Source organism: Prinia subflava, chromosome 21 (genome assembly GCF_021018805.1).
Source record: "Prinia subflava isolate CZ2003 ecotype Zambia chromosome 21, Cam_Psub_1.2, whole genome shotgun sequence".
NCBI classification, from domain to species: domain Eukaryota; kingdom Metazoa; phylum Chordata; class Aves; order Passeriformes; family Cisticolidae; genus Prinia; species Prinia subflava.
Genome location: NC_086267.1, coordinates 2324491 through 2350985, shown reverse-complemented (window position 1 = coordinate 2350985; position 26495 = coordinate 2324491). Strand labels below are relative to the sequence as shown.

Genomic DNA, 26495 nt, shown 5'->3' with positions numbered 1-26495 from the left:
GAGGGGTCGTGCATGGTGTTCCGCTCCATTAGCAATTACTTTATGCCAGCACATGTAAATAATTACTCTGGCACAGGTTCCCAGCAGAGAGCTGTGTGCAGCCCTTCGGAGCCAGTGCAGCGCTGACCCCCAGCACAGCCTGTGCTGCTGCCTTTCTTGGAGACCGGCACCAGGAGCAGGAGATTTGTGTTCACACGTGGACAGGCTTCACGTCCTTGCATCAACAGTGCTTTGGAAAATTAAACCATCTGTGCAGGTGAAGTATAATTCATGTGATCAAACTCTCTGCTTCCCCTCAAGAATTCATTGTGCAGCCCAGCCTTTTCCCTGAGATCTGACTCTCATGAGAGAAGCCTTGGGGTTAAAAAGCTGGGAGAAATGTTTACAGAAAAATGAAGATAAAAGAAGTCCACATGACTTGATATTTTCTGTGGAAGGTTTTGCCCCAGACAGAGCATTCAGGCCAAAGCTACAAACCCCTGAGAACAGAAGCCACAAAACTGATGTGCCTCTGCATGGTACAGCACAAAACAAATCTTTCACCTCGGGAATCTGCCTCTTTCCAAACTCCAACAGTGCCCTCAAGTGCTCAAAGGAGAAGTCGCAAGTCAGGGATGGAGCTTGCTACCTACCACCCAGGCTGCGTGGCAGAGGAGACTTATGAAAGCAGGGGGGAGAGATGTGGTTGCATGGCCTTAAGTGTGGCTCACTGCTGTCTCTGCCTGAGCTAAGGTGAAATATCTGTGTCTTTTCCTACTTCTTTCCCCCAGATGGGTATATCTGTGCTGACAGCCCATCTGTCACCTAGAGATGCTCCAAGAGCATCAAGAACAGATTTAAGGTCTGTGTTGTCTGGAAAAGACGCACATGTCACAAGCTTGTGGAAACAGCATCGTTTGGATTTGGCCAGTGGAATGATCCCACCCAGCCGGACCTCCTGGATTCCTTCCTTCAGAAGACATGACCTCTGGAGAGGAGAGGCCTGTGTCTCAGTGTCCCAGCTCCAGATGCATTTCACCCCATCTGACTCCCTGATGTGAGCTTTCCAAGCTGTGTGGAAGCTGTTTTGGCAGGTCATTCCCACTTCTTCAGTGGGCTTGGTGTTTCAGCAAGAGGGGCTCTTTCAAGGGACAGGAGATAAGGCGTGTTTGGATCTGTGTGACTTCTGCCTGCTCGCAGTGAGAATGGTAGCTGGAGACATTGTACATGGTCACCGGGACTCCTTTGTGGGACACTCAGGTGATCCCTGGCAGGACGCTGAACTCAAAACTAGCTCGCCTCACTCAGGTCCTTCCCTGCGGGCTCCTTGGAGAGTCACCTGGTAGAGCTTTATCCTGCAGTCCTACACCTCGGGGAAAGGAAGCACTCAATGATACAGCTCCACTCACCAGGACTTGCTGTACAAGTATTAAGGTGTTTTCGATGGACAGCTGAGTGTTACTGTGCTGGGAATTGACAAAGCTACACTGGGAACTTCTTCCCTGTTTCCTCACCCTTTTTCTTTTTTGGGGAGGCTACTTGTGGATCATGGCATTGGATTTACATGGCATGAACACAAATCCCATTGAGTTAAGCAGCAGAGTGTGCGGAAACAGGGAGATGGGGACAGAAGTTCCACATCTGTTTTTGTCCCTGTAGCCAGAGTGTCATGGTGCCTCTAACCACCTTACCCAAGCCTTTGGAGAAAAGTCTGTGTGGCTTCTCTGAAGGCATGTGTGCTGTTGGCTTCCATCACTGCTCGTCATGCCACTGGCCTGTCACCTTCACACACCACCATCCATCTCCTCCAAGGCAGGAGACCACAGGTGCTCTTCCAGCAGGCTGTTGTCATCCCATTAGGCCCCCCTGAATCACAGACACCACCCAGCAAACACCAATTTCAGTTCCAGAGCTGGTTTCATCAGAGCCACCCCTTTGGGACCTCTTGCTGCCCTGTCTTGATTTGGGATATTCAGCTTCTTCTCTCTAATTCTGGCAAAAAGCTGTTCCCACAGGTGCCTGCTCCAGGTGCTTGCAGGAAGTGGTATCACAACACCACACAGACAGGCAGGCCCACAAACCTGTAGCCAAAACCTCACCCATTTTAGTGCCAGAGTTGCAAGTTGCTTGCCCAAGGAACAATTCTCAAGGTATCAGAGACATCAGGACTCTTCTCTGCCATCAAGACTGGCCTTGCAGGAAAAGTTTTGCTTTTGCTGGGAAAGCACCTACTGCAACACACAGCTCCTGCTCTGCTGTGGCTCAGCATGCCTGAGACAGCACAAAATGGCCCTGCAGCAAGTGTAGACCTGACAGTGATGCTGACAGTGTTGCTTCTTCTCATCAATACTCCTTGGCAAACGCCAGCGTCTCCCCCAGCAGCCTGGAGCAGGTCATTCTCAAAGCTGGGGTGTCATCTCCGGCTCACCTGCTGTCAGCAGCCATAGAGCAAGAGCCACTGGTGACTTCTCAGTATCACCCTGCTTTGATCACCAGCCTGGGGACAAAAATAACCAGATCTAGGTCCAGATCTTTCACAAGGATCCCTTCAACACATAAAATAGGAGCACTCAGGAGAAAACTGGTGGAGCGGTGACTGACAGCTGGGACAACTCAGTGTAGAATACTGGCAAAGGACCACAGTCTGAGCAGGTCTCCACAAACCTCTCCACACATCCACAAGAAAACAGCCTGTCCTGCTTTTGTTGCATTCACCAAAAGTGACCTTGAAACCTGCTGCTGGGATGCCATTTCTATTGTAATGGCAGAATAGCTGCCATGCCACTCACGGCCGACAGGCCTGGCCAAGAGGCATTTCCCTGGCAGAGCACAGAGGCCCCAGAGCAGAACAGGCCTCATTATGAAATTGAGGGTTTCTAATTAATACCCATTTGTCTGCAAGCTGATCTGCTTGACCACATGCCAGCCACAGAATTTCATCTTCTTCCTTGGGGACAGGGCTTGGCAGTCGCCATGACCTGCAGTCCCAGGTTCTACTGCCTGCTGCTGGTCACCAAGTCACACACAGCCCAGGATATCACTCTCCACACCTCTGCACACATATCTCGCATTTAGCACTTGTTTATGCAAATGAGTGGAGTTAGTTCATTAGCTCTCCTCTGCAATCAATCAATGGATACATGGCCTTCCAGGCCTGGGAATGTGAATGGAAACTACCCTACTACTCCAGGTACTGCCTGGCGAGATGGCATTTTTTATTTTTCATATTAATTTCAGCCAAAATCTTTCTGCTTCTCCAATGACACGAGTCAGACAAAGCTTCCCCAGATCTCTCTTAGATCTGAGCACAGAGGGACCAGCAGGTGTGCAACCATACAGAGAGCAAAGAACGCCTGCTCAACTTTATCACCCAGGAGAGGGGTCTCTCTGAGTCGGCCAGGGCATGGTCCTCACACAGATGTGGCTTAGTGAGGCCAGTGGGGACACTCGGTGGCCTTTGCTGCACTGGCTGCTGGTAGCATGACCAGTCCCACTGAGGCCATCTGGAAGCTCTCAGAGCTGCTGAAAGAAAGTGCAGTCGAGGCCCTTGTGAGCTATGGGCTGGGTCAGGTTAACAGAGGGACAGGGAACAAAAACACAGCAAGGTCTCTGGGTGGAACGAGGAGCTCTCCTGCAATGGCAGAAATACAGACTGGCGTCTCAGGGAGGAAGAAGGAGCACCCCTGCTATGACAGAAATACAGACTGGAGTCTTGGGGAGGAACAAGGAGCACCCCTGCTGTGACAGAAATACAGACTGGAGTCTTGGGGAGGAACAAGGAGCACCCCTGCTGTGGCAGAAATATAGACTGGGGTTTTGGGAAGGAACAAGGTGCACCTCTGCTATGACAGAAATACAGATCACGGTCTTGTTACTCCTGCCCCAACAGCAGGATGCCAGCACATGGGACTGTGAGAACAGCCTGGTCCCGCCCTACTTCCTATTGCACACAGACTGATCCATGGCTGACATTCACAAAACATGAGCAAGCATGGTGGCATTCAACATTGGGGGGCTTCTTAGCTATTTGCATTTCCTAGGGGCAGCCACACACCCCAGGGTCTCTGCCTGTGACACACACACCCTGCAGCACCCCAATTCCAGACCCGGTGCTCCAAGTGCCTCAGGTGTCCTCCCCGGCACACCATGGTGAGATGCTGCCAGGAGGGCACAGGGTGCTGTGCCTGCAGCATGTGGGGGATCCAATGGCTGGAAACCGGCCAAGCAGGCAATGGAGCAGCAGATTAGGGCCGTGTCCACCTGCCCCGTGTCCCGCAGCCAGCACCCCAAAGATCACCCAGAGCGTGGGCTGGAAGGTGCAGCACTGCCCAAGCATTGCCTCGGCCCACGCTAAGGGCTGGTGACCCTGAGGTGGACGTGTCTCCTGCTGCCTCAGCCCCGCATGCCCTCATGGCTGCCTGGCTGCTCACAGCCTGCGCCCGGCCATCTCCCTCAGGGAATGAGCCCCGGCTCTGACACAGGAAGGTGATGTTTTATGCACAATCACAGAACCAATTAGATTCAAAAAGGCCCCTGAGACCGAGTCCAACCTATGACCCAACACCACCTTGGCAACTACAACATGGCACTAAGCACAGTGTCCTGTGTTTCCTTAAAGACCTCCAGAAACAGTGTCTCCACTGCCCCCTGGGCAGCACCGTCCAGAGTCCGACGGAGGCAGAGTCGTGTGGGCACAGGGTGGAAAGTGTGACCGAGGTGGGAAATGTGACCGAGGTGGGAAATGTGACCGAGGTGGGAATGCGTGACCGAAGTGGGAAGGAGCCACCATGGCCGGTGGGTCCCTCAGGGCTGCCCGGGGACGGGGTGCTGGTGTCACCGGTTTTAGGAGCTCCCAAAACACACACACGCCGTCTAGTTCAGAAAGGAGACATCGTTTAATCTGCGCATAGTATAAGGTGGAGGTGTTCACAAATCAAGTACACCAAGGAGTAAAAAGCTTTATCTTTTATGCAGTAACATTCACAGGAACCTGCCTATCTAACACATTCTCCGCCTACCTAATGCATATTTATTTCGGCGACGTGCCCTTGCGCAATGCTTGTAACACAGAGTTCTTCATTAAGCAACTTCTGCTGTAGAAGTTATCTGACTACATCAGTTAAGTTTACAAAAGGTGAGAAAATTCAGCCATGGCACATAAAATTAGACTGGAAGGCAGCAGTGGGGAGGGGGCGAGAGGCCCCGCCGCGGCCCCAAGATGGCGGCGCTCTGAGGGGGGAGCGGGCGGCACTGTTGTTAAAGCTTTATTGTTCCCGCTGCCGGCACTGTTGTTAAAGCTTTATTGTTCCCGCTGCCAGCACTGCCGGCCGTGTCCGCCGCGCCCAATAAAGGTAAAACCATGGCGGGGTCGGCTGGGTAGCTTGGCACCTGGGGGTCGGGGCGGATACCCCGCGACCCCGTCCGGCTGTCCCGGCTCCAGCCACGCCTCGCTGCCCTGCCTCGGTGCCAGACCCGCGGCGGGGATGAGGCGCTTCCCCTCGAGCCGGGGAGCCGGGGGACGGACAGGACGGGTGGGTGCCTCCCTCCCTCACCCACAGACAGGGACCAGCCCTTGCGAAGCCTCTCAGGCGAATGAGGAGATTGAGCGGGGCTGGAGGGTGCCTCTGCCTTCAGCCTGGACAGGAGCGAGGACCCCCACACACTACCCTTGTTAAATCGAAGTCAGCCTTGTAGGTGTAGGGCTCCTCGGGTGCCCAAAAAACTCAGTCCCTCTTATTTAAAACACTCCCCATGTTTCCTCTGCCATCGCTGCCTTGTGGCAGGGGCCTTTCCGTTTGTAACCTACACATAAAAGGTGTTTCCTCTGAAATTTTGTCCCTACCAGCAAGCCAAAGCCTGTCTGCTGGATTCCATTGACCCTCCAATGGTGTTATATTAGCTGTGCTTTAGGGCTGTACCCTTGCTTGTGAGGGTCTGACCCTCCAGGAAATTTTTTAAAGGTAGGCATGGAATGGGTTTATCTTGTGCTTTGGTCACAGAAGATTCCTCTCCTTGCTTTGGACCACTAATCACATCTGTTCTTTGAGATGATCCATCAAGACTGACCCGACAAGAGAAAAATAAACAGGTTTTCTTCACCAAAAAATGAGGAGTCTCATTTGGTTTCCTTTGTGATGTCCAGCTCGATTGAGCTGCTGCAGGGGAGCAGGGAGAAGAGAGCCTCAGGGCTGTCCCTGTCCCCAGGCCAGGTGAGCTGTGGTGGGTCCTGGTCAGGGAAGCCCACCTTCTTCCTGCAGAGGGAGAAGCAGCAGTGAGGTGAGGCTCAGGGGCATTTTGCTCTCCTGTGCTGGTCAGGAAGGCTGACACACTTGATTTATGGGTCAGACATGCCATAAGGCAGCCGGGTTTTGCAGGGTTTTGGTTAAGATATGCCAAATGTCTTGAGTTTGAGGAGGAATTCGGGTTGACAGCCAGGTTCAAAGACATGGTGGTGCAGGAACAGCCTGGTGGAGTATGGACCAGAACAGAGATTCTTTCCCAGCCTCCATGCCCTATTCATTCACTCTTGTTCCCTCTTTCCAGTATATTTTAACTGCCTGGACATACCACTTAAAGAAAGTGCCAAAAATGTCCCTGTTGTCCCTCCAAAAGCAGCTCAGCAGTTACAAAATTCTTCCAGGAGGTGGAGGAAGAATGTTGATTTGTGGGGTGAACCCTACTTGGCTTTCACAATGCTGCATCTTCCTCTGCTGTTTTAGAGCAGCTGCATTTATGTTTGAAGAGCTGTTGAAGTCCTTTTGTCCTAATGGAGTTTTGGGGCTGAGGAGGTGTCTCTCTGACAGCCTGATGCAGGAGGTGACGGTGGTGGAAGTTCAGGTGTCATGACAGACTCAGCTCCCAGTAATTCTGTGTACTTACTAAGGAGTCTGAGGGAATCAGACCCGTTTTGGGGTGACTGTGCCTGAGAAGTGTCATTTTAAAGACCTTTGCATCAAGGCACCTTAGGGGTGTGTAGAACCATGTCTGCCCTTGGCTGTGGGAACAAATGGCTCCTGTACTTCTGCTGAGGCAAAATGGGTCACAAAAACTGGTCAAAATAGTGTAGTTTTGGGGTTTTTTTAACAAGTCACTAAGAAACTGCAACATACCATCCTCTGTGATGTAAGCCTACCCAACAAAAACCAGTTCAAATGCCCTGCTTTTCTTTTTCGAGGATGTTAAGGGAATCTGCAAAATATAATTACCACTTTCGGTGTTCTTGGGCACAGTGATCCGTGGCTGAGCAGTGACTGGAGCAAACTTTGGCAGTTTCTTTGGGTTTGTGCAGCTTTTCCACTGCATGATTTTGCTTGCTATTTGGGGCATCTCTTGGTTTGAAGAAAACTGGCCATTAAGAGTTGTAGCAGAGCTGTTTGTTTTTTGATCTGTTGTATTTCTATTCAGAACATCAGTGCAGACAGACAGCCAAAATATGTGGGGTTTTGAGTGGTATATTCTGCTGCCTTTAGAGACTGTGGAGTGCTGAATTTAGTGAAAGTGTTGCTTATTTTCCTCTGTTATCAGTCTGCACTGATGCTCTGAACTGCAACAAAACAGATTGAAAAACAAATTGGTGTGCGCTGGTTCCTTGTGCTGGATTTCACATTATCCTCTGGGCGAGCTGCCTGCTCTGCCCCTTTGGAGCACCCCAGAGACAAGTAATGGCCCCTCAACATCTTTCAGCACTTCAAAGGCTGAATTACTTTTTGTGGGAGAGGTAAGAAAAATTGAATTGCAATCCTTGATTTTCTGGCTTTCCAATAACCCTCAGTGTAAGATCATCACCTTGGTAACAAGAAAACAGGAAACTGGTAAACAGGCGCAGAAAGTATTCAGATTGTGATTTAAGGCTGTCACTGCTCTTAACTCCCCAAAGCTGAAAACAGAACATTGCCCCTCACTGAGAGGCCACTGTCATGCCCAAGGGACTGCAGGGCTGAGCAACACAAGTGATGCATCCCAGCTTTCTGTCCTACCTCGTTCACTGATTTCCATGAGGATTGTGAAAGGAGCCTTTGATTGAGTGCAATTGGGCTAGGATGGGGTGAGGTCCTCTCACAGGGCAACCACACCTCCTGGATTTTAGCTCCCCAAGCAGAGAGCTGAGTGTAGGGAACAGAAGGCTTGTGGGGTGCTCCTGTGAGCCTCTCTGATCAGCTCCAATACAAATGGCATTAACTGAAGACAGAAAAGTTGGATTCTTCCATTTTGCTTTTCTCTTTCTGTCCACCTTTTTTCCCCCTGCCGTTTTAGTTTGAGCTTTTTAGAGCTTGTATAGGACTTCCTTTCTTCTAGTTTTGCACTGGGTGAGCAGGGTGATTTTATACAGCTTCATTATCCCTGTGGGCACTGCAGGTTCCCTGTCTCTGCATGGCTGCAGCAGAGCAGTAGCTCTGTCAGCACTCATTGCTGCTGAAGTATCAGTTACCTGCTCTTGGAGAGAGATCCCCAGTTCTGCCCAGTCCCCCAGCCAAATCTCCCAAAAGTCATCTAGAGGATGGCTGGAAGACATAGTCACACAAACTGGGGTGAGAAATGAGACAATTTAACTGTGTGGCAGTGGAGGGTCCTCCACCTAAAAATCAGTTATCATGACTGGGCTCCTTGCTGGTAGAAAGACTTTAGCCAAGCCCAAGTTTACTGAGCCTGGAAATCTGGGAGGCAGTGATGGGTGAGCAATCAGATTGCTGGTGGTGGTCCCTTCTGGCTTTGAATAAAAGCCTGAAGTGTCCTCTGGGTAGCGTGCAATTTCCTTGAGGCTGGTCTTGGCCAACACCCCTTGTTATAAATGCCTGTTCTCTTTGGCAGTACTGGAGGGTTTGGGTCCCTATAATTAAAGAAATAGAATGTATTTAAACAAATATGTCTGTGCTAATTACTCAGGACACATTTTCCAGTGCCCTGAATTGCTGTAATGAAGAAGGGGACATGCTGGTAGGCTGTCCTAGAGCTTCACTGTTTTGAGCTCTCATGAGCTCAAATATGTCTTCTATATTCCTGCCAGGAATAGAGGGAGCAGACGGTGCTGCTGCTTGCTCCAGCTTGCTGCAGTGCAAGCAATAGGTTTCATGCAGGAGGCTATTCATGGCAAAGAGAGCAGATGTCTCTTGCAGGACCTCGAAGTTTCCTGCTTATCCTTTTGTAGGAACAGCCATAGCTATTATTATTTAACCAGCAATTTCAGCTCAGACACTGCAAGTCCTTCAGCTCCAGGAAAGCAGTGGATGGACTAAAACTGCCATTACATGGAGTCTGGCAAAAGAATTGAGTCTGTCTGTTCTCCCACGACCAGCAGCAACTCTGCTGATGGCAGCTTGGTTCCTTGTGATTTAAATTGGAGTGGGAGGAGAGCAGGGCCTGCATGTTGGATCGACCAGAAGTGCAGGTGGCTGGCGCTGTGCATGGGGGAGGGGGTGGATCTGGTACTTGGAAAGATGAGCTGCAGATCACCCAGCCCTTGGTAGCGATGTGCCTGAGAAGCTCTGGCCCTGGGGGGCAGGAGGGTGGGCTATCAGCCCACTCAGGCTTTTCTGCCATCCTGAGAAGGACCCACCAACCCTGTGCTCTTGCTTCAGAAGTACTGAGGAGCGTAACACCTCTGCTGTTAGATGATGTCAAAACTGTCTGTGATCTTCTCCTGGTGCTTGAAAAACAAGTGTCATAGCACTTCATCTTTAAAGCCTGAGGAGCTCTTGGCTGCACAGGAGAGCTCTCCTGCGTTTCTGGGATCCACCAACCTGTTCAGCCTTCTGTAGCTCCGGGATGAGGTGATGTCTGTCCTTCTGTCTTCCCACAGCCACTACAGGCAGTGCCACGCAGAAGGACAGCTGGGGTCCTGCCTGCCTGTGGACAGGAAGTCCTGCTTCCCAAAAAAGCTGAGCTCCAGAGGGGTTGGTGCCTTGAAGAAGTGAGATGCCAGCTCAGCCTGCACCCAGCAGCTGCTTCTGATGTGATTTGATACAAGCTGGGAGTTGCTCTGAGCCTGGTTTTGTGCAAGGTAGAGCTTTGATGATAGGTTATACTACTCCTGTTCTCTACAAGACAGCAGGAAGCTGAATACAAAGATGTTTAGTGTTGAAGGTCATGTAATTCATGTCCATCTGGGTGCTCTTTCTCTAATGCTCACACTATTTTGTGGCCCATGCCAGTGTTAGGCATCCTAGTGTGCGGACAAGGCAGTAACATCTTTATCTCGTCTATCTTAGATAAAAGCTGCAGGTGTCTCACTGATAAAAATTCTGTTAGCAGATGTCCTATCTGTTCTCCCTCCTGCAGTGGGGTGAGGAGGGGGGGAAGTTAAAGGGCGGCTCTGGTAGATGGGATTAGGGTTATGGACTTCTGCCAAAAATTACATTTTAGGGGGAAAAACTCATGAATCAATGAACTGAGACCATGGTGTGTTGAGAAGGGGGTTCTGAAGGCCCTGGGCTGTAAGTAGATCCCTGTCTCTAATGTTCACATGGCCCTGCTCATCTTACCAGTAATTTGGGGGAGAAAATGAACTGGTCCCAAATCACTTAGTGCTTTGCAGGCCCAAACTAAGACCTCAGATTTGCCTCTGTGTTTGGTAGATGGTCTGAAGAGGTCTTCACGCCCTGCTTCCCCACCTGCCCTTTCAGAAAGCAGCTGCTGAATTCAGCTTCTGCTCCAGACCCTGGCTGCAGGCACAGCCTGCACTGCAGTGCCTGATCTGATGGGCACCCACAGCTCTGTGAGATGTGTGGCACATCAGGGAGGCTCTACTCCCTTTTTATAGCTCCTGGGACTCAGTACTCAGTCCAAATCTGCTCATTTATGTTTGAACACTATCTAAACTCTTCAGGTTTCAGAGTAAGTTGCTGAATTTGAGGAGTGTGAGTTCAGAATGAGGATCTTGATGTAACCAAAGAATTGAAGCATAGTTAACTACTAGAATGTGTAATCTGGAAAGTAATTTTCTTACTCTTTCTTTCTGTCTTGTAGAGAGAAATGCTACCAGGATCCATTTCCTTTTCATTACCTGAGCTTTGTGAAAGCAGTGTGGAGACCAAGGCAAGAGGAGGTCAGTAGGTACCATGGAGGTTCCCAGTTATGACTGGCAGCTGCTGCCCCAATTGTACATTCTCTGCAAGGAGCAGCACTTCTGCGACTGCACCTTCTTCATTGGGAATGTGCATTTTAGAGCACACAAGGTGGTTTTGGCTGCTGCCAGCCTGCTGTTTAAATCCCCGTTGGACAGCACAGACACTCTCTCCCATCGATGCTTCTGTGTAACACCTGGGAAGTTTGCACACTTACTTAAGGTGATGTACAGTGGCAAACTCCCACTGGGGAAACACAGTTTCACCAAAGCTGTCTCCATGGCAGATAATCTGCAGGTGTTTGGTGTGACTGTTGGTTGCACAAACCTCCTCAGGGATCTCATAAGTTCTTCTGCTTTTATGGTAGTGAGAGGAGTCTCCAACCAGGAAGCAGATTCGTCTGGAAACCAAGCTGAACCTAATTACCTGTCCCAGTCTGGAAGACCTGATGAAGAAAAAACATTTATCATTTTCACTCACAGAGTTTCCCCTTTACCTGGCTCTGTAGAAACACAAATGTAAGAAGGTGTTTCTCCTCCTGTCCAGGAATTTACTGTGAATCATACCTGGCTTCATGACGTTGAGAGACTCCAGGTTGCTCCAGGAGGACTCAGGCTCATGCCTGCCCATGCTGAGTGGAGTGGCCGTGTGGATCAGGAGCTTGCTGAGCCTCTAGAGGGGAAAGGGCAACTGAGGGATTTAGGTGAGACATCACAGGTCTGGCACAGCATTGCCTCTTATTTGAAACATGTTGGCTCACATTTGTTTGTTTGGGGGTATTTTTACTCTGTGTTTGATCTTTTTAGTTTGCCCTGGGTTGGGAGCAGCAGCAATGTATCCCCCTGTTACGCAGAGATGTTCTTCCTTTGGCTTTTGTAGTTGATTCATGCTCATTGCTCTGCCAGAGCTGTAGTGAGCAAAACTTTTATTGCCCAGGCATGTGATTGCCATGCAGTGGGATCTGTGTTACTGCAGGACGTGGGGCTGATTAGAAAATCTGTCTAACAGCAAGGGAACAGAGTTCCTTGCTAATGCTACCTTATCCTTTAAACTCCTGTTCAGCATGGGAGGAAAACAGAGGCTACACTAGGTTTAAAATAAATGTTCCATTTATAACTGGTGTTAAATAAACTGTTGATTTTTCCCTCCAGACTGTGTGATGTCTTCAGAAGGGATTTATAAGTCACAGTTTTCCTATTATAACCAATATGCTGGTTACAAACTGATGCCTTTCAATCACATCTTTCTGCTTTCTGCAAATCCATTCAATTAGCAAATAACTCATCTTGTTTCTCTTGCACAGCAGCAGAGAGCAAAAGCTGTAAACTGGATTTCTTTGTTCGATATGAAAGTGTTTTCTCTCAGGCTCTTTCTGATGCCCAGACTGTGCTGAAAAGACTCGAAGAATGCAAAGAAACAGATGCCTCTCCAAAAGAGGTAGGTGTCTTTACTTCCATAAATCATGCAAGTTTTTTCTTCACCCTGCTAAGAGCTGTAATAGTTTGTGCCTTGTTTAGGAAATTGTTTCATGGGCAACTGGTGCCTGGTTGTTTGAAGGGCAATGTGCTCACCTGAGCAACACCCTGCAGAGAAGCATCTGTAAGTGCAAGTTGCTCGAGCACGCAGGTAAAGAAGTATGTGCTGTCCTGAAGACATCCTTGTGTTGTAGGAGAGCTCCAGCACAGATTTCTCTCCTCCTGTTCATGGCATTTGCTTCAGGAACTATATTGACTTGTAAACAACTGACATGAGGTCCCAAAATAGATTTCCCGAGCCCTCAGCCCTGTCATGCTGCAAAGCATCTGCTGCTCTCTGTGTAGCAGAGCTGCTGAGGGAGGAGTGGGACAGGGCATGGCAGGGGGAGCTGGGTGCTGCCCCATGCTGCTTCTCCTGCCAGTGTGCTGCTTTAAGAGCAGTTGGAGTTGGTAAATGATGCTTGATTCCTGTTGGAGGGGGTAACTGAGTCTGCTGCTGGGTGTATGCTGAGGGGTTCTCTGGGCTCTGAGCTGATGCCACCCATTGTCCCACTTCCAGGGCAACACAGAATGTGCTGTCTGTACTGCTGTGACAGTGGAGCAGGGGGACACAGAGCTCGTGAATGGTTGTGGTGAGTCTAGGCGGGCACTCCTGCTGGCTGCACACTGCTGTGCAGTGGCAGGGTCTGCAGAAAAGCTGTGGCCAGTGTAGAGCAAGGATGGGACTGTGCTTGCTATCCTCAGCCTAGCCATTTCTGGTAGGGCAGTTTTTATACCAAGCTGCATGAACTGCCCTGCATGCCTTTCTGAAGGGGAAGAAGTATGACTGTTTCACTGCTGGCTCTTTTGTGGCTCCCTGGTTATTCAACCTTTGGAAGCTGAGCAGTGCTGTTCTCTAGGCTGGGGACTGCCATGCTCTCTAGGTTCCCATGTAGTTGCTGGCTGGAAACTGGATTCAAGTCCTCCAGTAGCAGTGTGATCACAGGGCATGGTACATTTTGACCATTGTGGCATTCTGCTTATAAAAGCCCAAGACCACATTTTTATTACAAAAAAACCCAAAGCTATGACAGCAGGGAGGAGAATTCCCTTGGGTTGGGGAGTGCAGGATTGTTTTCTGCTGACCACTTAAATGTTCACGGAGGGAAGCTCGTGTTCCCTTAGCAGCTGGTTCTCCTGATGTCGTGGAATATACCGTGGGCTTTAGGAGAGAGATGTGGGTCCTAATTTGTATTTGCAGTAGCAAGCACAAGCCCAGTTGGGCAGACAAGCACCTCTGGGTGCCCTGCTCAGTGGAGGTTTAGATTTTTGTACGATTGTTTTTCCCCATGATCAGATAAATATGTCAGGTTTAGGATTTTACTTGTGCATTTTTACAGATGGAGTTGATGGGTGCTGTGCAGTGTGAATGGGTGCTGCCAGAGGGGATTTGGCAGCTCCATGCCCCTGTGCCAGCAGGCCCTGTCCCTGTTCCTCCCTCCCCTACTGCTGATGACAGGGAAGAGCTGAGCCCAGGTAGAGCTGCAGCTTCTGCACTGCACAACAGCCCCATTTGCTACTGCTTTGCAGTCGCTGCTGTTTCGTGTTCCTTCAGCACTTCAGACCAAGTAGGGAAGGTTTACAGATCCATTCCTGGCCTTTTGTGCTCCCAAATGAGCTGTTACAGCAGGAACCAAGCAAGAGGTTGTGGAGCTCAGAGCCAGTTTGGGTGTCTGACCGCAAAACGGTAGCTGGACAATTTTTCTGCAGCTATAAATAAATGCTGAATAAATGAGAAATGGATTTTCTTTAAGCCTTCCTGAAAAATCACTTTTCAACTGTGACAAGCATGAAAAGTGTCAGACCCAGGGCAGTGGGAGAACAGGCTGCAGCCTGTTATAAGCAAGGGCTCAGCCAGATCTGTCCTTCTCTGAGCTCCCCTCTGGGACCAGCAGGGCCTGTGGACCTTAGCACTGAGTCTGTTTCCAGCACACAGAGCAGCTTTTCCCTACAAGAGCCTGGTATTTCCTTTGAGGGGGGAAACACAGCAGTGTATTTTTAAAGTCATGCTTGAAGTGCAAGTTCAGCTCCAAAGAGCCGAACTGGGATGTGTAACTCAGGCTCAGTTTGTGCCAGTGGTAGATGTCAATGGATTTTTTTCTCTTGTTTTTTTCCTTCTCCCTTTCTTTGTATTCTTTTGCTAGTCATTTGTTTGAAGTCTCGAGCGCCTCGGGGCAAGTAAAAGTGTGTCTGGAAGCCAGTGACACACTGTTTCTTTGTAGAAATCATTCTTGCTGGGTGTGCTTGCCCTGCTGCAGTGGAGATCTCCCATTTCTCAGGAGTATTCCCTTTTGGAAGCAGCTGATCTCTCTAGGCAGGCCCTGGTTGTTTTGGGCAGTAAAGTCTGGGCAGTACAGGAGTTTAGGAGAGTTTCCCAGCCTGCCTGTTGGTACCGAGGCTGCCCTGGTGTTCAGGCTCCTTGATTTCAGTGGAATTTGGCCTTGGATGCTTCTCTATTTCTTTTCTTTTGCTGGTGAACTTATGCCTGCATGGAATCTTGTTCTGTGCAGCACTCCAGTGTGCTCCCCTTTACTGTTCTGCCTATTTCCTCCTACCTGAAGTGGAGACTCATTTGGTTGTGGGGTTTTTCCCCAACAAGGTTTGTGGTGCAGGGCTGGCTTTTGTGAGAACTATTGCTGCTCTCTGAGTTTGATGTTCTGTTCTGCTCCCCAGACTGAAAAATGCAGATGAATTGCTTTTCAGTTTAGGGAGACGTGACTTTTGAGGTTGTTTCTGCTTTATAGTTTCTCTGTGTATTTCACATAAACTATTCCTATCTAATTTGGTTTTTGGCTTGGATGAAACCTGCTTGGAAATGAGAACAAGACTGAAATTGCAGTAATTTAGGGAAGCGTAGAAGAGCTTTGCCGATGTCAAGTCTTATCTTCCTGTACTCTCTTAGAGAAACTCAATTCAAATTATTGCACAGTTCATTTGTTCCCTCTACTGCCAGGTTCAGATGAAGTGGGGGAGCGTTGGTTCTCCCACGTAGAATAAATGTCACTGTGTTTGTGGATCATTTCCATTGCCCGTAGGCCTGTCCAGTCACTGTCGCCCTTCATTTGCAGCTGCAGGGATTTCTGGATGAGGCAGAAGAAAGAAGTTTCCTGTTATCTTCTGCATCCTGATTAGGAGAGAGAGCTTTTGAGAGTTTGCTGTTTTTTTTCACGGTGCCAGAACTAGAGAACTTCTTTTCCTCTGTTCTGGTGTGCTTTTGTAGAAGTTTGGGCTGAGCTTTTGTTCTTGTTGCGTGGAACAAAGAGGGGGTCAGTGTCTTCCACAGAGCCTTCTGGGGTCTCCCTCATGAGTTATGTACAGATGCAGGCTTGAAAAAAAAAATCCCTTTAGGTTCCTGAAAGAAAAACATGCACATAGTTTTTCTTTGATTATTGTATGCCCAATACAATAGTTAATTGCTAGTTGATTGACTTAATGGTGAGGTCACAGCCAGGGAGCTTCTCTGAGGGTTGGGTGTGTGGAGCCAGTCCTGGGGTTGTCCATGGCACTGACCCTGCGAGCAGCAGCAGCAGCAGCGTGTGGGACAGCGCTGCTCAGCTTCCAAAGGTCAGATAACCACGGACCACAGCAGAGCCAGCAGTGAAACAGCCCCTGACCATGCAGGCTACTGAGCTCCCCTCTGGGACCAGCAGGGCCTGGGGACCTCAGCACTGAGTCTGTTTCCAGCACACAGAGCAGCTTTTCCCTACAGAGCCTGGAATTTCCTTTAGGGGGAAACACAGCAGTGTATTTTTAAAGTCATGCTTGAAGTGCAAGCAATGTGCAAGCTTGCCACAACAAGAGTGTATTCAGGGCCCAGAGCACACTACAGCAGACAGCTGACAACAGGCAAAGGGATAGGTTCTTGTTTGGATAGCCAAAGGCTGTTTGCTGCAGGAACTGCAACTAGATATACCCTGGTAGGGATCCAGGGACAAGAACAGGATTGGGCTAAGGGCACAGGATTAAATACAAGGCAAAAAGGGCCGATCTGAGGGTCAAGGGCCAACAGGGATAAGGGAAAGTGGTGCAGGGGCGTGGGTAAGAGCTGGGAGAACCAGTAGGGTGGCAGGGGTGGAGCAATGCAGTAAAACTGAGCCAATGGGGATTAAGGGAGGGAAGAACATTCTGGAAAGGGTACATAAATGATAAATGGGGGCTGAACAAGGGTGACATCGATTATTAAACCAATAGGATAACTGAACCTAAAAGATATTAGCATGTGGCTGCAAAGACCTGTGGGAGGGAGGCCTTCCTCACCCTAACCTAAAGGGACATTTCTATCCTCTTGCTTTGGCCCCTCCAGGGTTTAGGCATGAGTTTTGTGGTGGCAGGCCCGTGGGCCTCCACTGGTTTCCAATTGCTTTTTTATATTTTCTTCACCTTCTGTACATCAAAACCCAAAGCAGTGTGCATTGACATGATTGTGGCTGTGGAAGTTTCCTCACAGTTCTCTGCCTCCTGCAGAGGTACCTGAGTGTCCCTCAGGTCTGAAGGGGATCAGCTTTTTCTGCCACCCTGAGCAGGTGCTTCCCAATCTGTCTCCTGCAGATCCCTACCCACCACCCTCGATGCTTGCATTCACTCTAAAGCTGATGCTTCAAGGAGATCACTCAGAAATAGTCAATAAAGTGGCTTTTTGCTGGGATGTGCTCTCATGGTGGGAGCAGGAGCATGGATAAAGCATGAAAAGCCATAACTGTGCTCACCCACCTGCAGGGAAGAGTTAATGAGCAGCTGGGCTAATGGCTGGGCTGCGTGCCCTCCCTCTCTCCTCACAGCCCTCTTTAGTCTCGGTTATGGGTCACTGCACATCACTTGCACATGCAGCTGAGATCTTCTCTGGAAAAACATGGAAGATGAGGAGATCTTATGGAGACAGGAGATCTTATGGAGACAGAGGTTCCTCTTCAGAGCTTGCATGGGGCTGCTGTGGACATGGGGATGTTAGAGATGAACTGGGAAGGCTCTTCCATGGTGTGTGACGTGTTCCATGGTGCTGAGCTGGGAGTATTTGGCCACCAGAACTGATATTTTCAGTTGAGATTAGACCTCTGGGGTGCCATGGAATGTGTTTGGTGGCACGGCTCTGACCAAGCTTAAGCCAGGTCTTGGTGATGCAGGTTCCCAGTGCACAGAGGCAGTCTCTTTCTCCCACGTGGAGCTGTAAATGTGCAAATTTGTGCCAACTTGGTCATGAAGGGTTTTGCAGTGTCCCAGGTGGATCAAGCTGTACAGTGGGGACACCTTATGACTAAGTGGAAGCTGGGATTCCTGCTGGTATCAGTATTTCTCCATTTCTTTTCCCAGGATCTTTGGGAATTGTTAGTGCTTCAAAGTAAGTCTGAAATATACTGTGTGCTCTTTCACAACAATGCTAAAAGGCTGTTGTTCCCACTGAGCAACACGTCCAAGGAAATGTCTTCTGGAAAGAGCCTGTAAATAGCAGAATATTTCAGTTACTGAAAACTCATTTCTATTAGCCAAATCCATGCACTGAGGAAGGGATGTTACCTGGGGCTCTGGGTAACAATACTGTGCTATTTTATTAAAAACCCCTAAAACTGAAAAATATATTGCAACAATGCAAGTTACTTTTCATCCATATTAGTGCAAACATGGATTTGGCAGGATCTGAGCACCTCTAGGATGTTGAGAGTGGAGATATTTTGTGTTTTACATGCTCATTTTGATCTGGAAGGGGCCAGACACGCAAACCTCGAGAACAGACACGATCTGGTTATCAAGTTTCATTACAAATTAATGTTTGCATTAATAAAAACACCTTTATGTTTGTTCTTCAGCACATCTGTGTTTTCTTTACACCAGAGCCCTTCATGTCCACACTCTCTGGGAAGAGCTGGACCTGCTGCAGTTTCCCCTCTGTGGAGTCATTGCCATAGGTCACTGCACTGCCACAGTGCCCTGATGTGTGAGCATTTACACCTGCTAGGAAATGGCAGCCCACCGGCTCCTGCTGCGGCCCCAAGCAGTTGCATACAGGCTTTTTATCATCAGAATAAAAACGACAATGACAGCAGAAAATGGCCAATCTCCCTGGAGCTGGGCTGAACTTCCCACTTCAAAGGTACCTTTATCAAATCTCTGGAGTCCCCAGTAAAGGCTGCCTGCTCCGAAAGGCTGGCATCTTTCCTGGAGAGCTGGGGAGCATGTGTCTTCAGGGGCAATATTTACAGCGTTAAAAGACGCTGGGGAAATGGGAGTAAGAGTTCCAGCTTATTTCTTTGCCTTTTATTTCCAGAGGCATATCTGCCTCTGGTTGCTGTTTCAGGTCACTGAAATAGATTTTGGAGCTCTGGATTTGATTGCCAGGTGTGCTGAGAGCCCAGGGCACTCAGAGTTTGCATGCCTCCTCTCCAGAGTTTTCTCTAGGAGATAGAATTCCCTTGTGATTGAGAATGGATTCCTGAAAGTTCCACTTGAAATACTCTCTGCTTTCTGTGCAAGTGTTCCCTCCTTGTTCAGTGAGATCCAGTATCTTCTGCCCTAGCTTTGCCTCCCAAAGTAGCAGTGTTAAATTCACACTTTGTCAGGTCTTTCACACTTACTGGTCTTTGGCTAGCTGGGCACGAAGAAACATTCGGTGCTGGAAGCAGCTGCAGTTTGTGGGATTTGCTGTGTGGATAAGGGCTGGCAGCAGGGCTTGTTGCCCTTCTTCCCAGGGTGGGTGGCCACAGGCCAGAGCTTGGGTTCAGTGTGTGCGTGTGTGTGGTTATTTTTTTGTCCTGTTTTATTTTTTTGTCCCCTGACCTAAACTCTGGGGTTCTGCTTGTTGTGTCTGTCTGTATAGGGCAGCTGACTCTGTTCTCTCAGCCTTCCTGCATTTCTGTTCTGCTGGAGGCTCTGCCTGCCTGTCTGGCCAAGGCAGAGGAACAGGCAGTGTTCAAGCAGCTGCTGGGCAAAGTGAAGGATGCCTGCACCCAGGACAGTGACACCTGGGACACTCAGCCCCTGGACACTCAGATCCTCATGTCTTTTCTGAAGCTGTTTCAAGACACATCCTGAGCTTAGGGTGGCTTTGCTGGAGAGGGAACAGGGCAGTGGAGAAGCCTCACAGCAAGCAGGAAGGAAATTGGGTACAGCCTCTGGCAAAGTGAGTGGGCAACCTTACAGAGAAACCCTGCATCCACATGTGAGAGGTTTATCACGTGCTGGCCAAGATCCTGGAGCATTTCTGCCTGTAGCAGGAGGTGTAGCTGTGCAGGGCTCTCCCCACTGCTGCCTGGAGGGCTGGATCAATGGCTGGCAGCCAGCGTGGGTCAGAGCACAGCTGAGGCTTGGGATTGAAAACTTCATTTTTACTTGAGTCTGACACAAAACAGTGGCCTTGCAAACCTGGTGTTAACCTCCAGCTTGCTGTATGGCTTTGTACTCTATTAGATAAATGAGACATTTTCCTTTCACAGAGTTTAAAGAGAATAGTAAAGTGATTTTCCTCTGCTGCTTGTGCTTGGGATGAGCTTTGCTATTCACTTAGATCTTTCAGAGAGTCTCCCTCGCTTCAGGAACCTGTCAGTTTCTTCAGACTGACTTATTTCTTCTCTTGTTTCTGAATCTTTTTCCCCCCAGAGAGCACAGCCGAGGAAGAGGCGCTGACCGCTTGCCTGCTGTGCTGCAGGGAGGAGCTGATCCAGAGCATGGCACGGCTGAGCCCCTTCACAGAGTTTTGGAGGCAGTAGAAGAGGGATTCCTGACTGCCTCAGAGAAGCAGGTAAAAAAATCTGAAACAGGCAAACTGTGTGGGCAGGATGAGGTAGCATCATACCATGGTTTACCAGGTGATGGGCAAGCTTCACCTGGCACTTCACCTGCCTTCTGCACAGCACTGCACATGTGTGTGCAGTCTCAGGTGCTTCTGCACTGTGGGAATTGTGAATACTGAGCAGTGAAGGCAATCTGGAGACCAGGATCAGTGTCAGACTGCCCCTGCAAGGGGAGCCTGGGCCAGAGGAGGTGCTTGGTGCTCTTCATAGCCTGAAAAAGGGTTTTTGGGGACAAGGGCAAGGCTCTATAGGGGAGTTTGAGCAGAATCACTAATACCTCTCTGCTACCTGGTTATCAATTCCTGGTCATCAGCTTCTCTTTCAGCTGTCTCCCAGCTTTGTGTCATTTTTGCAACTCCTACCACACAGTTGCCTGCAAGACTAGCACATCCACTAAATGATTTGGTTTTACTTTTTATGTGTTGCAGGTAGAAGTTTCTGGCAAGGACTATTGCTTTCCTTTCCTATAAGCAACTGCACTCTGTATGCCTATTTGCAGAAGTCACAAAGGACAAAGTGCTGTTTATAACCTGCTTTCCTTTGTCTTTGAGGGGAGCTAGCTGTACCCTGTGCAGCTGGAACTTGCAGGGTGCCCTCACATGCTGTGTTCAGGACGCAGCTTGACCTCCTGTCCTAGTTTGTCACATCACTGAGCTCCCCTGACACAGGATTATAGTGAGTGGAAAGTTGTGCTCAGTGGCATGAATGATCTCTGCTTTCTGTCTGAGTAAGCCTGACCAGAGCCACAACAGGTGGGCTGAGAACTTCTGCTCAGTTCATAAACCCCACAGTTAGGGTCTCATTGTCCCTCACCACATCCAGCATGGAGCGTCCCTGAGCACAGACAGATTGGAATTGGGTTCCTAAAAAAGTGTTGCCAACAGAGGTTTCTGTCTTGTCCTCATGGGCTGTGGTCTGGCTGGTGTGACTGGGCTGTGACTGGTGACTGATGAATTTTTGCCTCTGAAAGCACATAGCTGAGCCTGGAAAGGAGATGTGAGAGGAGAGAGCAGGGTATGAGTACAGCAAAGGACTTGGCATCTTCTCGGGGTGTCGTGGCTGTCAGCAGAGACCTGTGTGGGGGACCTGGAGCTGAAGCTTCATTGGCAGTGGGGAGATTAGGATTTTCATATATGCCTGTTTGTTATTTGCAGTGCAGCCTTACTTTTAAAGGCTTCACCTTTTCCCTGCTCTCTTCTCTTTGTCTTTTTAGAATTAGGTGGATAAAATTCAGGCAATTTTTATTTCCCTTCACACTGAAAAAACCAAACACAACCCCCCAATAATAAACCAAAACCATTCTGCAATCATAATTCTGCTCCTTAGGCACAGGATAAAGCCTGTAACTGCATCATCATGTACTGCAGAGCTCCTGCCTGTTTGGTGGAGCTACAGTGTTTCTTTTTATCCTCACCAGTCACTGTGTGCTCCGTTTGCTACAGAGCCTCCAAACCCTGCTCCGAATACGAAATCCTACTCCTCTCTGTGGGATCCCTTCATGCTCTTGTTTCAGCCAACACTTTCCATCAAATGACAGATCTATTTGGGGAGCACTCCAGTGAGGCAGTGGGCAGAGCTCTGTCCTGCTGTGGCACAAGAAAACAAGAAAGAAATTGCCAAGTGTATACTGGCCTGGGGGAGGCTTATTTGTTTAATTTCATCCTTTCTCCCCCAGACAAATGGGAAAGTGTTTAATTATTCCAGAAGTTAAGCTGATTGAAATGATGGGCCCATGGCATGTGTGCAGGTGGGATCCCTGGTGTCTCAGCTGTAGGATTGGGAAAATAAACATGGAATTAGCAGCCACCTCTGAAGGTTTCATCTTACCTGGTTCATCCAGTGTTGCACTGGAGCTCTGGGCTGGCAGGGACAGGATCTCCAAAGGTTCGTAAAGATGAGGCTTTCCTTTTTGTTCTCACTGCCACTGCCTCATTAGCTACACACTTATTCAGCAAGACAAGCACAAATTTCTCATGGAACAGCCTTTTTTCTTTTTGTGTCTGGTCTGAGCTGTGCAATAGAGCAAGTTTGATTTTCTTTGCTGGAAAACCAGTACATGATGTGTTGTGAAGCATCTTTGTAAATCTCGTTTTTTTTCTGGGTAACTTTTGAATCTGGCCTTTCTCTTTTTTGAGTGCTTAACTTGAGTGGGTTTTTTTGGTGTTTCTGTAATTGGAAAGAGGTGGAGGATTTGGATACAGGTTATCACTTAAGAGAAATAAAGTGGATACAGAGGAAGAGGGGGTAACTTCTCCTGCATGGTGCTCCATACCACTTGGGTTGTTGAGGAGTTCAGAGTGACCAGTCCACAATACAGCCCTGAACCCAGAAAATCAAAGTAGGTAGTAGAAACATCAGCCCTTTCCTTCTGTTCAGGCTCTCTTCTAGAAGGCACCTGGTAAAATCTTCAGGAAGCTCTTTATTATGGCAGCATGCTGTCTTTTATACAGTTTTTACAAACCTCGTGGGCAACTTTTAATTGGTTAATAGCTTTCTTGTTAATTATTCTATTGGTTAATAAGATGTATTTTACTTATCCATCAAATCTATCTATTCTTGGATTGTTTATATATTTTCTTTCCTGATTCTCATGGGACAAATCCCTTGTTATTACAGGTGCATTTGTTTTTCACCCTCAAAATAGATTGCTGTGTTAAAGGAACTTCTCATTCTCAAAATAGCTTCACATGGGAACTTGCAAATTGCTTGTTAGCTGCACTGGAAAGAAATGACAGCTTTGGTCCTGTCCACAGTTTTGGGCTCTCACTGGAGTGTCCTTGCAGGGAAGATGTATTCCTGCCAGTACATGGCTACACTCACAGCAGCTGCATGCCAAGGTGTTACTGGTGCCTGCTGGGGGTCTCATGGGGGGATTTTCCTCCCAAGAAAAGTGAGATTTTAGTGGTGTGATGCTATGAGTAGGGTTATCCCAAAACCAATGGCAGGGGTGGCTTCCAGCAAGCAAACTGCTGGGAGCCCACCATGGGAAGTAGTCAATGAGCAGGAGCAGCAATACCTATATGTAAAGCCCAAACTCCAGGTTTAGTTTTCACCTGGGAAGTAAGATTTCTTTCCCTTTTTTCCCCTCCCTCTGTGAACTTCTCTCTTAATTCTTCTCTTCTTTTCCCTTGCTTTCTTGACCCTCTCTGATTTTTACTGTGTTTCTAGGCAGCAGACATTGAAGATCCCCATGACTGCAAGGAGTGCCAGATGAGCTTTGCCACCCTGCAGGAGCACCACAAGCATGTCCATGAAGCCTTTTCCTGGGAATACCACCCCTGCCACACCTGCTCCCAAATCTTCAGTGCCCCATCGCTCCTGGGGTGCCAGAGGGTGACCCATGTTGGGGGAAAGCCTTTACCTGGGAAATGTGTAACAAGGCTTGCCAGGTGAGCTGGTGCACCCAGGAGTTGATCTCATATGCCAACATTGCTGTTTCCTGCTCCTGCACCAGGGTGCAGCCATCTGCAGCAGTTTGGGGTTGGCAGAGGGAAAAAAATGTACAGAGGCAGAGTCCATAGGGAAAAGACAGGTCCATGGGGAGAGAGATGGGCTTTGGCTGCAAAGTGCTGTGTATCTGCCCATCAGGACCCTCAGGAATCTCATACACTCAAGTTTCCAGGCTGCCAGGAAGTGTAGGAATAAAAATAGTCATGTTGCAAATGGCATGCCTTGGAGGGAATGTGTGTGGGAGCACATTGCTACAAGGAAACAAGAATTCACACCCAAAGGAGACCTGCACGAATGAGACAAGGATCAGGGATTCAGCTGTATTCAGCTCATCAGGGACAGAGTGAGGTGTTAGTGCTTGTCCAGTCAGAGGACAAGCAGGGCTTGTACCTGCTGAGCACAACTCCCCTGTTCTGATGCTTTCCACATCGTTTCTGGCTGTCAGAATCATAGAATGTCAGAGTGTGTTGGGTTGGAAGAGACCTTAAAGCTCATCTTGTTCCACCCCCTGCCATAGGCAGAGACACTGTCCACTATCCAAGGTGCTCCAAGCCCTATCCAGCCTGGTCTTGGACACTTCCAGGGATGGGGCAGCCACAGGTTCTCTGGGCAACTGGGCCAGGCCCTCACCACCCTCCCAGGGAAGAATTCCTTCCCAGTATCCCATCTAAACCTGTTCTCTTTTGGTTTAAAGCAAACAGCTTTGTATGATAACTTTGAAAGATTTGATCCTTGTCATTGCAGCAGTTACCAGGGCTATGGTATCACAACAGGACCCACCACCCTGATGTCTCTGCAGCTCAGAATCACTGCTCCTCCAAGTTCTCCTCCCTGCAGTGCAGCTGCTGTGACAAAACCTCCACCCTGGTTGTCCCAGGCCAGACTCAGGCAGTGCTTCTCCCATGGGTTCCCAACTGTTCTGCTGCTTGTGCTGCCCCATGGCCTTCTGCTCCCTGGGCCCTGCAGAGCCGTGTCACCAGCCAGCACCTCACACAGACAGACAGCACCTTCATCTCTGGGGAGCTCTGTGGGGAGCTCTTCCCCTTCCAGGGGAAGCTGGAGGGCTCCTCAGCACTGAGCAGCCCAAGGTGGCCTTCTCCAAGCCACCGCAGCCCGGATTGTGCAGGTAAGGACTGCTCTGTGTCACAGCCCCTGCTTTGTTCATCCATCCTCCTTTCCCACCCTCTTACTCATCCCAAATCCAACCTGTGGGCCCTGTTGCCCCTTCTGCTCCCTGATTTCCCATTTTTGGAGGGGTCCATGATGCAGACCCCCAGCCCACAGTGCTCTGGGATTTCTGTGCTGGCATGAAGCAGGTTTGCTGGAAGGGAAGCAGCTCAGACATGACTTTAAGGAGCTGAGGAGGATGATTGGCAGAGTGTGTGGAGGTTACTCAGGAGTTGTTAACATCTCAATGACACCTTGTGACACTGCAGCTGTTTTACTGGAGGCCCAGTGCTTGGTTTGAACCCAGCCTCTTCCTCTTCAATATCTCATCCATCAGTCAGGAAGAGTTCCTTGGATGAGGGAGCCCAGTGTGCAAGATTCCCTGGGATGGCATTCCTCCAGTGGATAATCACAGTGTTTACTGTCTGCGACTGCTTGTGGAGCTAAATTATAGCAATTTGTGGAGAGAAATATTTAAATTACTCTCCTGTCTTCTTTTGCATTACTGGTGTGTGCGGTTTGGTGTTTCCTATTAGTCTCATGCCTGTTGTAATTGCAGACCTGTGGTGTGAAGCTGAATGTTATTACCTGAGCTGGGGCTGGGAAAAGTGTGAGCAGCAAAGGGATCCAGGGGAAAGTGGTGCTGTACATTTCTGACTCTTGGGTCGTCTTCCTTCCTCACAGGTGACTCAGACCTCAGAGCAAGGAGCAGCAGAGCACTCTGCATAATCTCTTTTGAAGAGGCCAATCTTGTGATGTTGCCCAAATCCCAAGTGAGCCAAACTTGAGGCTCTGAACTGATGACAGTGAGAACCTGTCTGAGGGCAGTCATTCTGATTTCTGAAGAAATCAAGTGAGGGACAGGGGAGGGTGCCTGTGCCTGGCACCTGGTATGTGCTAGGCTTGTTCAGGAGCTCAGTGAGCTGCTCCACTTGGGAGATTTGGGGCCTCTTTGGGAAAGCAATCCCAGGCTCACAGTAAGCACAGCATGACCATGACAGGAGAGATTCATAGGAGGTTCAGGGAGCAGTGCCTGGGAAGTCTCCCTGCAGAACACACGAGAAATAAAGCAGCAGAGGAAAAGATGGGAATCAGGTGTGATCGCCCACTGCTGTGGCAGTGGAGCAGAGAGCTGAGGACTGGTACAGGACAGAGCTGGGGCTTATGGATATGGGAAACCGAAAAAAGCTGCTCTCCTGAGAACTGAGGTTGGAGATTTTTATGGCTGAATGTGATGTGCTCACAGGTATATTCTTCTGCAAGGTGTAAGGGCTGCTTTGTTCCTTCTGCTCTCACTGTATTATTGTGCAGCTGGAGAACTCTTCCAGCACAGAGCTGAAGAGCTGACCTTTGGGCCTCTCTTCTCCAGCAGAGACTTCCTGGGAGTTGAGCTAAATGACTTCAGCACTGTTTGGATGGCACCTTGTGCCACAGAGGTCTGATCCCATCCATGTTTTGCTGTGGGTCTGTTAGGAAGGAGGGTCCCAGGCAGGTCTGGGCATATCCATCCTCTCTGTGAGCAAACAGCCCTGAGATCTGCCACC

General features: G+C 49.2%; 1 protein-coding gene and 1 long non-coding RNA gene across 2 annotated transcripts; both read left to right on the top strand.

Moving 5' to 3' along the window:
• Positions 1-5014: 5014 nt before the first annotated feature.
• Positions 5015-12178, top strand: LOC134560950 (uncharacterized). Its single transcript, XR_010082832.1, has 4 exons — positions 5015-5113; positions 9776-9976; positions 10942-11020; positions 11407-12178. It is a non-coding gene; the product is annotated as an uncharacterized LOC134560950 (long non-coding RNA).
• A 172-nt stretch (positions 12179-12350) lies between these two features.
• On the top strand, positions 12351-26014 carry ZBTB40 (zinc finger and BTB domain containing 40). The gene is given in 7 exon segments (XM_063417429.1): positions 12351-12476; positions 18380-18638; positions 20141-20282; positions 23503-23689; positions 23692-23723; positions 24529-24910; positions 25636-26014. Coding segments are annotated over 6 exon segments (891 nt in total). The 5' UTR covers positions 12351-12476; positions 18380-18594; the 3' UTR covers positions 25740-26014.
• The last annotated feature ends 481 nt before the right edge of the window (positions 26015-26495 follow it).